The 15136-nt window shown below is 33.3% G+C and overlaps 1 protein-coding gene across 1 annotated transcript in view; it reads left to right on the top strand.

The window, feature by feature from the left end:
• Positions 1 to 15136, top strand: part of RIMS2 (regulating synaptic membrane exocytosis 2) — a 615364-nt gene that overhangs the window by 344151 nt on the left and 256077 nt on the right. Inside the window, 2 exon segments of the mRNA XM_032591921.1 lie at positions 1323 to 1494; positions 3647 to 3800. Coding sequence (XP_032447812.1) covers positions 1323 to 1494; positions 3647 to 3800 — 326 coding nt within the window.

The raw sequence follows: 15136 nt of genomic DNA, 5'->3' as shown, positions 1-15136 counted from the left end.
TTCTATTATTTAATTATTTTTATTTGCAATACCACTTTTCCATAAGATAGAATGGAGTTAAAATTCCCTACATGAGTTTCCAAAGTTATTTTCCTAACAAGGCCTTAGAGATTAATAAAGATACAATGCTTTAAAGTGGCTTTCTGCCACATTAAATACATGAGCTCTGGCAACATATGTGCTCTTGATTAGTTAAATCCAATCTATGTCATATGTTAAGCTCTATGTTCACCAAGGAGAAGCAGCACAGCCTCCCCAATTCAGAGACTTACTGTCCCTGCTTAGTTCCCCCTGCTTCCTATTTCTCAGTACTCTTAGAACTATGTTGTGCTGAGAGAATTTGTGGCAGCTACTATGGTTCTGCTTGGAGTTTATTGTACACTTCTCACTTCAAATAAGCTCTCTAGATGGCTTAATATTTTCTTCCTAGATGATCCTTTCTAATAAGCTACAGTAAGGATCTCAGAAAGGAATGGATACACCCCACGGGATGAATAAAACAATCCATTGGAGTTCCGGAAGAAATATTTGAATTTTCTAATTTTTTACCTAATTATTTTTAATTTCTATTTTTGTGTGTTCGTGAATGAACACAATATTATTAATACAACAGTATAGTAATACATGCATGTAATTCATAAATGTATGTACATATAAGAGGATGCATTGTCAAAAACATTTGCTTGATAGAGATACGCAGTCAAAAAAGTATGGAAACCTCTGAACTAGAAGTTCCATCTATCAGGGATGACCAGCTTGCATTTCCAGCTCACACTGTGGTGGCTAACTCGCACAGAAATAATTTTACGATGCTTTTAAAGGCCTGATAGCTGTTTAATGAGCAAGTATGTATTTTCTTTATGTAAGAAAATAACTTGATAAAATGTAATTGTAGTTGCTCAGCTAAACTATACAGATATAAAGTTGTGAACATCACAATTAGACTTCTGTCGTTCAAGTGAATAGTATATGTAATGTCATTGGTTTATTGCTGCTTTAAAGGTTTCCAATAGGGCAATATGTGTAAAAAAACATGGAGTTAATATTCTTTAGTCTGGTTTTATTTAGATTTTGAGAAAGATTAAGTTTTTAATTATCTGTCGTGGAAGGATTTCAGATTTATTGAAATATTGCTTTTATAAAGTGATATGATTATATACTTATACGTTTTAGTAGCAATTTAAACAATTACAATATTCATAATGTATGATAAATTTATGGAAAACTTCACTTCTTTCCTGAGAAATTTTAAATGAATAGTTTTTGGGGCAAAACTTAAAGGTTTATATAAGTTCATATATTCCTTTTTTTTTTTTTTACAGTGATAAAAACAAGAGAAGAACTAAAACAGTAAAGAAAACATTGGAACCCAAATGGAACCAAACATTCATTTATTCCCCAGTCCATCGAAGAGAATTTAGGGAACGGATGCTAGAGATCACGCTCTGGGATCAAGCTCGAGTTCGAGAGGAAGAAAGTGAATTCTTAGGAGAGGTATCTGGAATTACTTTGAAGCTTAGACTGTTCCTGTCCTCTTGAATACTTTTCTTTATGTGACTGTCAGTAAAATCTTATATTTTGAATATCTGAAGAAGTAAACAGTTTCTTTCACAGAATGAATTCTACTGCTTCAAGGCAAAATGTTGGTAACATAAAAAATGGTTCTGAATACTTTGTGACAATTTTTAGGTGTTTGTTCCTAGTGTAGAAATCTCAGTGTTGAATGATAAAAGGTTGTTTTGTGTTTCACAAATGCATTGCTGTGCTTTCTAGTGCGTGTTTATCATTTTAGTTTAGTGAAGTAACTCTACATCTAGTAGCTCAATCATTCATTTATGAATTATTTTTTAAGCTCTATAATGTATCTGTAAAGTGCTAGGGACAGAGGCTTCAAAGGTGAATAAGGAGTATTATGTCCTTCAAGGAACTTATAACCTCTTGAGTATACAGACCAGGGGAGTGAAGTTCCTGCAGAAGGAATAACAAGATGTGAGAGTTGAGGGAGTCTTGGAAGGGAAAGTGGTAAGAAATTAGACTCGAGGGTTAATCTGACACTGACCAGATCACATAGTTCAATACATCACGTTAAGAAGTTTGGATTTTATCTTGTGGATATAGGGAGCAAATGATAGATTTTAAAGGGACTGGCTGGATTGCATTTGTACTTGAGGAAAACATTTCCACCTGTAATGCAGAGAACGAATTGGAGAGGGACAAGGTGGGAGGCAGTTCTCCAGCTATTAACATAGTAAAAATGAATAATGCTTTTAGCCTTTTCCAGTGTGGTTGGTTTGCCTGAGTCAGTTAAATGTGAATCTCATGGGAAAAACAACAATCCAAAGAAGTGTTGAACTGAATATTCATAGAGAAGGAAGAGTGGTAAACCAACTGGGAGGAGGGGTAACGTGGTTGTTAGGAGCAGACTGGCGCCGGCCTTCTTGGGTCAGGATCCCTGACACTACTGCTTCCTAGCCTTGCGTCCTTGAGCAAGTTATTTAATCTATTTGTGCTTCAGTTTCCTCTTTGCCAAACGGCAACAATAATACTATGCAACTCAGGGCTATTCTGAGGAGTAAATGTGTGTGTGTGTGTGTGCGTGTGTGCATGTGCGTGTGTGTGTGTGTGCGTGTGTGTGTGTGTGTGTGTATAAACCTCTGGAACACAGTGCCTGTGATTTGGAAAATGACTAGAGAAAATCTGGGAAGAATGAAATAACTTAGCTGTTGTGCTTCTTTACCTCCCTTAGCTAAATGGTGATTTATCATTACACAGCACTTCTCATATACATAATCACAAACACTGTCATCTTTGCACAAGACCCCAAAAAGAAATAGTCACTTATTCCCATGGACTGATTTCCTTTGTAAATTTATTTTTTTAATTCTTTAAATGTTTTTTAAATTTATTTTTGAGACAGAGAGAGGCAGAGCGTGAGCAGGGGAGGGGCAGAGAGAGCCGGAAACACAGAATCTGAAGCAGGCTCCAGGCTCTGAGCTGTCAGCACAGAGCCCGACGCTTTTTACCATTGAGTATGATGTTCACTGTGGGTTTTTCGTATATGACCTTTATTATGTTGAGGTCTGTTCCCTCTAGACCTACTCTGTTGAGGGTTTTTATCATGAATGGATTCTGCATCTATTGAAATGATCATATGGTTTTTATCCTTTCTCTTATTGATATGATGTATATCATGTTGATTGATCTGTGAATATTGAACTACCCTGCATCCTTGAAAAAAATCTCATGGATTGTGGTGAATGATTTTTTTAATGTATTTTTTGACTTGGTTTGCTAATATTTTGTTGAGAATTTTTACTTCTATGTTTATCAGAGCTATTGGCTGTAGTTGTTTCTTTTTTCTTTTTTGTAGTGTCTTTATGTAATGCAAATTTGACAACCTCTAGTAAGTGAATAGTCAAAGGTCTATAAAAAATTTTAGATATTTAAAACTATTAAGTCAGCCAGAAGTTATGCATACTTATCTTTTATTTAGTTATTGTCAAACATAAGGACAACTTTGCAACATATTACTTTTGATCTAATGGCATTGTTATTATAATTATCATTATTATAAAAGTTATGAGACCATTTAATAGAGTTTCTATATTATAGGTATTTAACATTCTTTTGTTTCTTGGCTTTGTAGATTTTAATTGAATTAGAAACAGCATTATTAGATGATGAGCCACATTGGTACAAACTCCAGACCCATGATGTTTCTTCATTACCACTTCCCCACCCTTCTCCGTATATGCCACGACGACAACTCCATGGAGAGAGCCCAACAAGGAGATTGCAAAGTAAGGTTCCAGTGAGATTTATCATACCTTTGTTGAATTATCTTGAATGATATATATGACACATAGGATTTAAAGATACCATTATGGTTTTAACAGACATCTATTAGTGTTTTCATAGCTATTGTTGATGATTTTCAATTGATATGCTAAAATGAGGTTATAATTACAGCATTCATTTATCACAGTATGACCTCGAAGCACAGTTATGTTTTAATTTTAGCTACTAGAAACTTATATAGGAATGAGGTAGCAGATACAGTAAAATTTAGCCATGTAGCTATAGATACATTAACCTACATTAAGTGTGGAAATAAGAGTTAAATATTTTCAGGAATATAAGCTGATGTTATTGTTGTTATTATTATTATCATCAATGTTTGCATTTTACCCTGAATTATACACAGTCCAAAGTATTGAATAGAATTTGATCAATTCAAAGAATCTTAGGGGAAACTTGGAAATGATTTCTAGGTTGAAAAGTGGCATTACTGGCTTATTGTTCCTACAACTCAAATTTGTTTTCCTGATGAATCTATTATTGAAAGGGGAGATGGCCACTTCCTGCTTTGGGTAGTGTTCATGGGATAATTTTATCTTCATGGAGTCAGCATGTTCCAGGATTAGCAACATTTTGTCAAGTGCTGTAGAACTGACTGACATTAACTAAATTTCAGAAGTGTAAATTTAAAAGCACAAAAGCCATGTCATTTATCATTAATGGGAAGTATATTTGGCAACATAAGAAATGACTATTATCTATGTGGATCACGTTCTCTCTGCTGAATAGAGGACTAAATTATATATCAGCAGGCTGTTTGATGAATAGAATATTAGAGCAGAGGATTGGTCTTATGATATTTAGTCATAGGAAAGCCTAGAGAATTGTCTTCACTCCTTTTTAAAAATGTCTCTCATGACTAGAATTTTATTTCCACTAACTGTACAGTCTTTTACATATGGGTGGTATTAATTGAACACTAGTTTCATAGCACTCAATTTTTTCAGCCTCTCCACAGAGTGAACACCTACTCACTGTTATTTGCAATCGCCATTACAACATCTTTTGTTGTAATTATTACAGGACTATGAATTTTATGTGGGCTCATTTTAGTGTCTACTCTTTCTGGTCACTGTGATCTACTAAGTACGTTCTCTCTAAATCACAATGTTGGATCATGGTTTACTACATGAAGTTTACGAATATAAATCAGTTTGTACTAATTCTTATAGTTTAGGTTTATAGACTACTAATCTAATACTTATTCCAGTTGTTATTAGAATAACTAGGTTTGATAACTCTTAATATCTGAAACTCTTAAATCTTCCAACAATTTTCATTACTTTTTCCCTCCCCAGCTAATTAAGAATAGTGTATGTGAAGAATGATGAGACTAGAGTTCTTTCTAGTTAGCTATATGGATCGTAGATTTTCATGTAGTTAATTTAATTTAATCCACTTTGTGGCTTTTAATATTTAACCATCTCCCAAATGGCTCTTCTGCTACTTAGTCATTAACAGTATTAAATTCATTTATGGTTAATATGGCTTCATGCTGTACCATTCAGTCCTGTCTCTACCTACCAGTAATAACCTCTAATAAAATAAATTTTCAATATTTGAACATATGGCTAAAATTGGTGTTTTACACCTAAAATGTAATCATAATTTACTAGCAATGTGTAGGATTGAAGATAAGTAAAAACATGTACATATGCCTAAAGGAAATGAAGATTAACACTTGGAAATAGAAAGTTAAAGGATATATTGCTCATCAATAACAGGTTCGAGTTAGAGTATGTATAAATAAACATTAATTATTTTAAAAGTTACTTCGTAAGAATGACCTCCTTCAAGGTTTTTCTTCATGGAGAGGGTAAATATTACATTTATTTATAAGTATGTCTTATATTGTTAAAGATCATGATCATTAACATATTCGATGGAACATATACATGAACAGTAACCATCACAAATGTATAATAATCCCTCATTCTCTACCTCCACAAAATAGGATATGTTGGTAATTCAAAATCTGAGGCTGTCAACTCTGAGGCTGTGAGCTTATTGAATATATACGGATGTTTACTGGTCTTGTTGGAATTCTGTTTTCTCTGCTCATGATTTCCTATTTTAAATTTGTAGATTCTAATGATTCAAAAAAGTACTTCATTTCCATGGACATTAGGAATTTATAATTTTAAACATATGAGGAAATATTTTAAAAAGCCATTCTAAAAATAATTGTTTCATATATCTTGTAGCTAAGTGAAATATTTTTTAAAAATCTTTTTGAGATAGGAGTCGAGGCAACTTTGATTATAAACTTTGAATGGTTTCCCTAGTAAAGGAATTAGTGAAAGTATTTGAAATAGAGGACTTCTTATACTGGTATTTCTGCAGGTGGCAAAATAAAAAGTTTCTATATATCAAAACATCTATAGAAAGGGCCACATGCTCATTGTTCATGTCTGAAAGCAATTAGATTATGAGAAGTTAAAATTTTAATATGGTGGTAATATTTTCTACAACACGTTTTAACTTCAGGCTACTTTTACCCGCTCCCATCCCAGATGTTATTTAGACATTACCAAATGATGGGACAGTGCATATTTCAAAGAGTGACTGATTAAGCCTTTTTAAAAATATGTAAGTAAGATTGGAACCATGTATTCAAATAACTAAAATTTATCAATAGAGGGGCGCCTGGGTGGCGCAGTCGGTTAAGCGTCCGACTTCAGCCAGGTCACGATCTCGCGGTCCGTGAGTTCGAGCCCCGCGTCAGGCTCTGGGCTGATGGCTCAGAGCCTGGAGCCTGTTTCCGATTCTGTGTCTCCCTCTCTCTCTGCCCCTCCCCCGTTCATGCTCTGTCTCTCTCTGTCCCAAAAAAAATAAATAAACGTTGAAAAAAAAATTTAAAAAAAAAAAAAAAAAATTTATCAATAGAGAAGTGAGATTGCTTTTTTAGATGGTAAAATGTCTCTCATATTCACACAATTTTGTTCTGATTCACTGGTGAGAAACTATCCATTACTGTTCTGACACCTAAAGATATTGTTTTGAAGGTATATTTTTATGTTTAAGTTTTAATTTTTATATATTCTTTACTGTCATTCAGTTAAAGTTGCCTGCTGTCTTTAGGGAAATATGTTCCTTTTTAACATGACAGAAATCATTACAAATTTGTTTGTGACTTGGTATCTTATTAACCATTCTCATCACAATTTGAACTATAAAATCCAGAAGAGTTTTCTTTTTTTTGATCCTTTTTTCTTTTCTTTGTCTCATTTTCATCAGGTTCATCTCTTTGACATCTCAAATGCTAATTCTTTATTTGGTAAAATATAACATTATTACCATTTCACTTTTTAAAATGGAAAACATCATATCTACTATATTCTTATACAGCCTCATAACCACAAGTGTTTAAAGAAAAGTGAATGCAAACAAATCATTGGGACAAAACCAAAATGATGGCATTGAGAGGTGTAAGATAAAAGAGATGTGATTTCATAATTAAAGTTTCTCAAGATTTCAACTATTTGGGGGACATTTTTGGTCAATATTTCTTCTAATTTTCCACCCCATTCTCTTCTCTCCTTCTTGGGCTGCAGTTGCATGTATAAAGACATCTTGACTTTGTTCTACAGGTTAATTAGCCTCTGTTTATTAAAAAAAAAAAATTCCCCCCCCACTCTTACTCAGTTTTGATTATTTTTATTCACCTACCTTCAAGTTGACTGGTATTTTCTTCTATAGTGTACAATTTCCTGTGAAAGCCATATTATGAATTGTCCTAGCAAAGTTGTTGTATTTTTCATTTTATGATTTACATTTGATTTTTTTTAATTTTCTATATCCTTCCTGAAATTCCCCTTCTTTTATTATATCCCTGTGTGTATAATACTATATAATATACATATATGATATGCATTTGTGTAAATATATTAATGAATTTATAGAATTGCATGTAGACACATATGTAAATACAGGAAATAATTCATAGAATTACATATATATGTATATGCACATTTGTGTGTGTAATGTACATATATGTATGTGTAATATCTATAATGTATTTATGTATGTGTAATGTGTGTGTGTAATCCTGTGGATTTTCTCACATATTTATAATTTTTATTTTAAAGTCTGCTAGCTCTAATATCTTAGTCTTCTGTGGGTCTATTTATATTTCTGTTTTTTTCTTTGATTATGGATCACATTCTATGTATATTTTATATATACTAATTTTTGTTGTGTACTGGACATTGTGTTTCATACATTTTAGAGACTCTGGATTTAGAGGAATGTTGGGTTTTATTTTGGCACACCATGAAATTATTGAAGGATCACCCAAGACCTATAGAAGATATGTTAGGGCAGTTCTGTTTTGGTCTTTCATAGTTATACGGTATAGCCCTTAGGCAGGTTTGTGGTTCTCATTCCTAAGTGTGAACTTTCTTTTTTTTTTTTAATGTTTTATTTATTTTTGAGACAGAGAGAGACAGAGCATGAGTGGGAATGGGGCAGAGAGAGACGGAGACACAGAATCTGAAGCAGGCTCCAGGCTCTGAGCTGTCAGCACAGAGCCTGACGCAGGGCTCGAACTCATGAACAACTGTGAGATCATGACCTGAGCCAAAGTTGGACGCTCAACCAACTGAGCCACCCGGGCGCCCCCTAAGTGTGAACTTTCTAGGCAAAGCCCAAGATACTGACCAAAATCCCACAATATAATGGGACTTAACCTCTAGGCTCTGTGTCCTATGCATCAGGAAGTTTCTAAAATCTCCTTGCATTGCTTTTAGCTTTCATCTGTGGCTTCTTCTTTTTCCCTCTGCAGTTTACAATTTAGGCAAAGATTTAGGGGGCTGTTGTATATAAAGCTTCAATACTGAAGCTTTTTTCTTGAACTATAGCTCCTGTGCAGTGAACCAAATTGGGAAGGCCCGTAGGAGAAAAGCTGTTTCAATATGTGCTTTAACTATTTCAAGGGTCATATCACTGATTTCTGCCTGCATTTGTTTGTCCTCTGGTATCTTTAAACAGTTTTTTATTAAAATATTTATCCAGAGTTTGTAATTATTACTGGCAGAATTAGTCCAATATAACTTACTCTATCATTCCCAGAAGCAGAACTCTACATTTTCAATATACTTTACTGAGTTATAGCATCTATACAGAAACGTGTATAAATCATAAATATATCCCCAAGTGAATTTACACAAAGTAGCAACACCGTATAAGTAGCACCCACATCAAGAAACAGAAATCACCAGCGTCTCTCTTGCTCTCTTCTGGTAATTATTCTCCCTGTCAAGGTAACAACTGTGCTGACTTCAAATACCATAAAATAGCTTTGCTTCTTTTTTAACTTCATGTAAATGGAATACTCACATACACCTATGAATTTTATAGAAATGGAATTACACAGTATATTACACTTTCACATCTGGCTTTTTTTTTTCTTCCCAATATGTTTGTGAGATTTACCAATATTGTTGCAAATAATTGCAGTTAACTTATTTTCATTGCTATATGCAATTCCTTTTTATAAGTATACAAGAATTTATGCATTCTACAGTTGATTAATACTTTGCTTTCAGATTTGGGCTGTTCTTAATAGTGCTGCTATGAACTTTCTCATACATGCCTTTGGGTAATCATACGTGTTCATTTTTGCTTTGAATATACCTAGTAGTAGAATAGATGGGTAATAGGCTGTGCATATATTCAACTGTGGTAGATATTATTAAACAGTTTCTCAAAACCCATTTTATTTCCTACAGTAAAGAACTGTACCGATTCATACTTCCTAGAGTAGTGAATGAGGGTTTGAGTTTCTCAACATCATTACTTATTTTTGGTATTTTTATTTTCACTTACCCATTCAGGTAGATGTGCAGTGTTACCTCATTGTGGCTTTGATTTGCATTTCTCTAATAACCTTTTCATTGGTTAATTGACCATTTAGATACTCTCTTTTATGACGAGCCTAGTCAAATTTTTAGCCCATTTTTCATTTGGGTTCTAGCTTATTGATTTATGAGTGTTTTTTGATATTATAGATTTAAATTATTTATAGTATAAATATATGTATTTTATTCTGCGACTTGCCTTTCCACTCTTTAATGGAATCTTATGACCAACAGAAATTTTTAATGTGAATGTATTTTAGTTTTCAATTTTTTTCTTTAATGTTAGTGTTTTTTTGGTGTGATCTGTATAAAAATATCTTTATCTTCTTTGAGGTCATAATGATATGTCTATGTTTTCTTCTAGAATAGTGCTTTACCCTGCTCATTAAATCTATATCTCGTTTGGAATTGAGTTTTGTATATTGTGTGAGGTAGGGATCAAAATTCATTCTTAACCCTTTGGATGTCCACTTGATCCAGGACATTTGTTAAAAAGGCCTTCCCAGGGGCGCCTGGGTGGCTCAGTTGGTTGAGCGTCCGACTTCGGCTCAGGTCATGATCTCGTGGTCCGTGAGTTCGAGCCCCGCGTCGGGCTCTGTGCTGACCGCTCAGAGCCTGGAGCCAGTTTGGGATTCTGTGTCTCCCTCTCTCTCTGACCCTCCCCCGTTCATGCTCTATCTCTCTCTGTCTCAAAAATAAATAAACGTTAAAAAAAAATTAAAAAAAAAAGGCCTTCCCAATATGTGGTTAAGTTTCCGAAGTCTGTTCCTTTCAATTAGGCAACTTTTCTGTTTTTGTGCCAATATTAAAGTATCTTAATTACCATAGGGCTATAATAAATTGTGATATCTGGTAGTGTAACTAACCCAGCTTTGTTCTTCTTTGAGATCATTATTAATATTGTTAATTTTTTTCACTAGCAAACAAATTGAATATCACATTATTTTTTTTCACAAATACCCTTTTGGAATTTTGATTCAAATTACAGTGAACATTTTAGGGAGAACTGAAGTCTTTCCAGAGTGAGGAGAATTCCACTCCATGAATTGATATATCTCCAAGTAATATTTTAATAAGTTTCAGTGTAGAGGTTTTACATCTTTATTAGATCTGTAACTAGGGATTTAATTTTAACTGATGTTGGTATACAGAAATAAAAGTTATTATTTATTATTATTCAGCAAATCCTAATAACATTTACATACATTATTTTGAAATTTGATGTACAATATTATTATGTTTGTGAATAATGACAATTTCTCCTGTTACTTTCAAATTCCTGTTATATCTTGCTTTCCTTTTTCTTACTTAACACTTCGGCAGGGTCCCATGATAAAATGCCGAGTGGAAGTGATAATGTTGAGTAGAAGTTGCCATCCATATTTTATTCCCCATTCCTTGGGAAAAGCTTTAAATATTTCTCAATTATAGTTGATATTTGCCTTAAGATTTTTTACACTGAGATTCAGGAAGTTCTATTTTATTCCTACTTTTATGAAAGTTTTAATCATGAATAGATATTGAATTGTATCAGTTTTTCCCCTGCATATATGGATATAACCAGGTGGTGTTTCTCTTTTATTCTATTAATGTGGTATATTGCATTGATTTTTCAAATGTAAATCTAGTACTCCTGTGATAAACTCAGCTAGCTCATGATGCACTATCATTTCTTCTATCCCTTGTTTCAGTTTGCTGATACTATACATAAAATTTTTTCATCCATATTCAGGAGGAAGAAAGATTGTCCTTTATTAGCTTTTGTTATCAATGCTATACTGCCTTCAGAGAAGTGTTAGAAAATATTTCTTCTTTTTCTGTTAGATACCATATTTCCCTTTCTGGTAATAATCTTTGTCAACTTTTGATTTGAGGGTAATGCTGGCCTCATAAAAAGTGTTTGGAAGCATACCCTATTTTATATTGTTTGAAAGAATCTGTGCATTATTAGTATTATTTCTTCTTTAAATGCTTAGAAAGAAGTCGTCACCATTTAAGGCATCAAGGTTGGCAATTTGTTAATGTATAGGTTTTAAATGATAATTTCCTTTTTTTTCTAAATTTAGAACTATTCAAAAATTTGTGTCTTGTGTCAGCTTTGTTAAGTTGTTTTTTTTCTTGGAACTTGTACATTTCTCCTAATGTAAAAAATTATTTGCATAAAATTATTCATAATAACATCTTATTATCTAGTTAATGTCCGTTGGATGTTTAGTGATGTCCTCTTTTCCCCACTATTGGTTAATTTGTTCCTTCTTTTTCTTTTCTTGTTTTTCTTGGCCAGACTTAATTTTATTAGTCTTTTCAAACAAAAAACTGTTTTGTTTCATTTCTAGGTTGTATTTGTTATCTTTTTCATTAAGTTTTGTTATTATTTCTCTCCTTTACTTTGTTTAGATATAGTTTGTTTGTCCTCATTTCACCAGAAAAAAAACTTAGATACTTTGTATTGTGTTGCTTTCATTTATCTATCAGTTATTTAGGAGTTTATTGTAAAATTTCCAAACTCTAGAGGGTTTTTTTTAGTTTTTTTTTTCTCTTTTTCTTGATGTCTGGCATAACTCCCTTCTTGTGAGAGTGTATACTTTGAATCATTTGGAATCTTTAAAATTATTCATTTTATTTGTGGTGCTTAAATGTTCTTGAAAAAATGTTTATTTTGTCGCAGTTCCGTACATGTTTTACAAGTTAATAAGGTTTTCCAATTTTATTGTTCAAATCTTCTGGGTTTGCTTTTTTTTTTTTTGTCTGAATATTCCATCAGTTACTGAGAGACATGTTAACATTTCCACGTATGATTGTGGACTTTTTCCTTTATTTTTGTCGTTATTCGCTTTATAGCTTTTGAAATTATGTTATTAGGTGCATATAAACTAAAATTATTATGCTTTTTGTAATAGAGTGTTGATTTTGTCATTACATAATGTGTCTCTATATCTAGGAATGCTTTTTCCTTAAGACTCTCTTCGCTTGATGTTAATACTGCTGCAGCTGCTTTTCTTTGTTTTGTGTGTGTGGTATATCTTTCTCAGAGCTTTTACTTTCGTCTCTTTACATTCTTATATTTAAGGTTTATCTTTTGAAAATAATGTACAGTTGGTCTTAAATCCATTATGAAAAGATTTATTTTTTATTGGAGTAATGCATACATCTACATTTAATGTAGAGTCTTATAAATTTTGTTTAATATTTTGTACAGTATTATTTGTTTCTTTAATTGCATATTTTAATTTATTTTTTAATTTACATCCAAGTTAGTTAACACATAGTATAACAATGATTTCAGGAGTAGATTTCTTAATGTCTCTTACCCATTTAGCTTATCCCCCCTCCCATAACCCCTCTAGTAACCCTCTGTCTGTTCTCCATATTTAAGATTCTCTTATGTTTTTGTCCACCTCCCTGTTTTTATATTATTTTTGCTTCCCCTCCCTTATGTTCATCTGTTTTGTATCTTAAAGTCCTCATATGAGTGAAGTCATATGATATTTGTCTTTCTCTGACTGACTAATTTTGCTTAACATAATACCCTCCAGTTCCATCCATGTAGTTGCCAAATGGCAAGATTTCATTCTTTTTGATTGCCAAGTAATACCCCATTTGTGTCTTTCCATACTTTGGTTATTGTTGATAGTGCTTCTATAAACATTGGGGTGGGTGCATGTGCCCCTTTGAAACAGCATACCCATATCCCTTGGATAAATACCTAGTAGTGCAATCACTGGGTCGTAGGGTAGTTCTATTTTTAATTTTTTGAGAAACCTCCATACTGTTTTCCAGAATGGCTGCACCAGCTTGCATTGCCACCAACAATGCAAAAGACATCCTCTTTCTCCGCATCCTCGCCAACATCTGTTGTCTGAATTGTTAATGTTAGCCATTCTGACAGGCGTAAGGTGGTATCACATTGCGGTTTTGATTTGTATTTCTCTGATGATGAGTGATGTTGAGCATTTTTTCATGTGTCGGTTGGCCACCTGGATGTCTTCTTTGAAGAAGTGTCTATTCATGTCTTCTTCGCTGGATTATTTGTTTTTTGAGTGTTGAGTTTAATCAGTTTCTTATAGATTTTGGATACTAACCCTTTATCTGATATGTCGTTTGCAAATATCTTCTCCCATTCCGTCTGTTGCCTTTTGGTTTTGCTGATTGTTTCCTTCACTGTGCAGAAGCTTTTTATTTTGATGAGGTCCCAGTAGTTCATTTTTGCTTTTGTTTCCCTTGCCTCTGAAGACATGTTGAGTAAGAAGTTGCTGCGGCCAAGATCAAAGAGGTTTTTGCCTGCTTTCTCCTCAAGGATTTTGATGGTTTCCTGTCTTACATTTAGGTCTTTCATCCATTTTGAGTTTATTTTTGCATATGGTGTAAAAAAGTGGTCCAGGTTCATTTTTCTGCGTGTCCCTGTCCAGATTTCCCAGCACCAATTGCTGAAGAGACTATCTTTCTTTCATTGGTGTTCTTTCCTGCATTGTCAAAAATTAGTTGGTCATATGTTTGTGGGTCCATTTCTGGGTTTTCTGTTCTGTTGTTGTGCCAGTACCATACTGTCTTAATTATTACAGCTTTGTAATATAGCTTTAAGTCTGGGATTGTGATGCTTCCTGCTTTGTTTTTTGTTGTTGTTTTTTGTTTGTTTGTTTGTTTGTTTTCAAGATTGCTTTGGCTATTTGAGGTCTTTTCTGGTTCCATACAAATTTTAGGATTGTTTGTTCTAGCTCTGTGAAGAATGTTGGTGTTATTTTTATAGGGATTGCTTATTTGTTTTTTATTTGTCCTTGTTTCCTTCCTTTTTTGCTTTCTTTTCGAATTCACATTATTTTATTTACATCAACAGATATTTACTTAGCTTTTATGGTGCTTGATATTGTGTTTGATCCAAAGATACATTATATTTAGGTAGCAGGTAAAACTCTTATTCACAAACTTGCACGTAAAATACACACTTATTTCTCAAATATAGTATTTAATCTTTACTTTAATCTTATTTAGGTATCTTTGTTTCCAGTCAAATATCAATCTTTACTCCTTCTCCTTACCTATTCCTAGTTCATGCTGGCAGTTACAGGAAGCCCCCAAAAAGGAAAATATTCAGAAAAGACCCATTGATTTTTAATCCTTATAGAGCTTCACTAATTTGTCCCAATGCATAATGGTTATTTGAAGTTAGGTTTATGTATAGCATTTTTTACCAATGCTGGTTTCTTTGGTGCTTAGCATCCAGCTACATCATGGGGCTATCATCCTAGAATCCTAAAATATCACTGGACTTCAGAGAGGTCCTAGAGCCTCATTCCCTATTATTCACAAGTCTCTCTAGCCATTGGCCCCTTTCTAATTATGAGAAATATTGACCTTTAGCAGTGCCATCCTTTTTCTGCCCCGTCTACACTCCTCTCTTATTTCTCTCCTCTTGCTTAATC

Source organism: Lynx canadensis, chromosome F2 (genome assembly GCF_007474595.2).
Source record: "Lynx canadensis isolate LIC74 chromosome F2, mLynCan4.pri.v2, whole genome shotgun sequence".
NCBI lineage: Eukaryota > Metazoa > Chordata > Mammalia > Carnivora > Felidae > Lynx > Lynx canadensis.
This window is presented reverse-complemented; position numbering and strand designations above follow the sequence as displayed.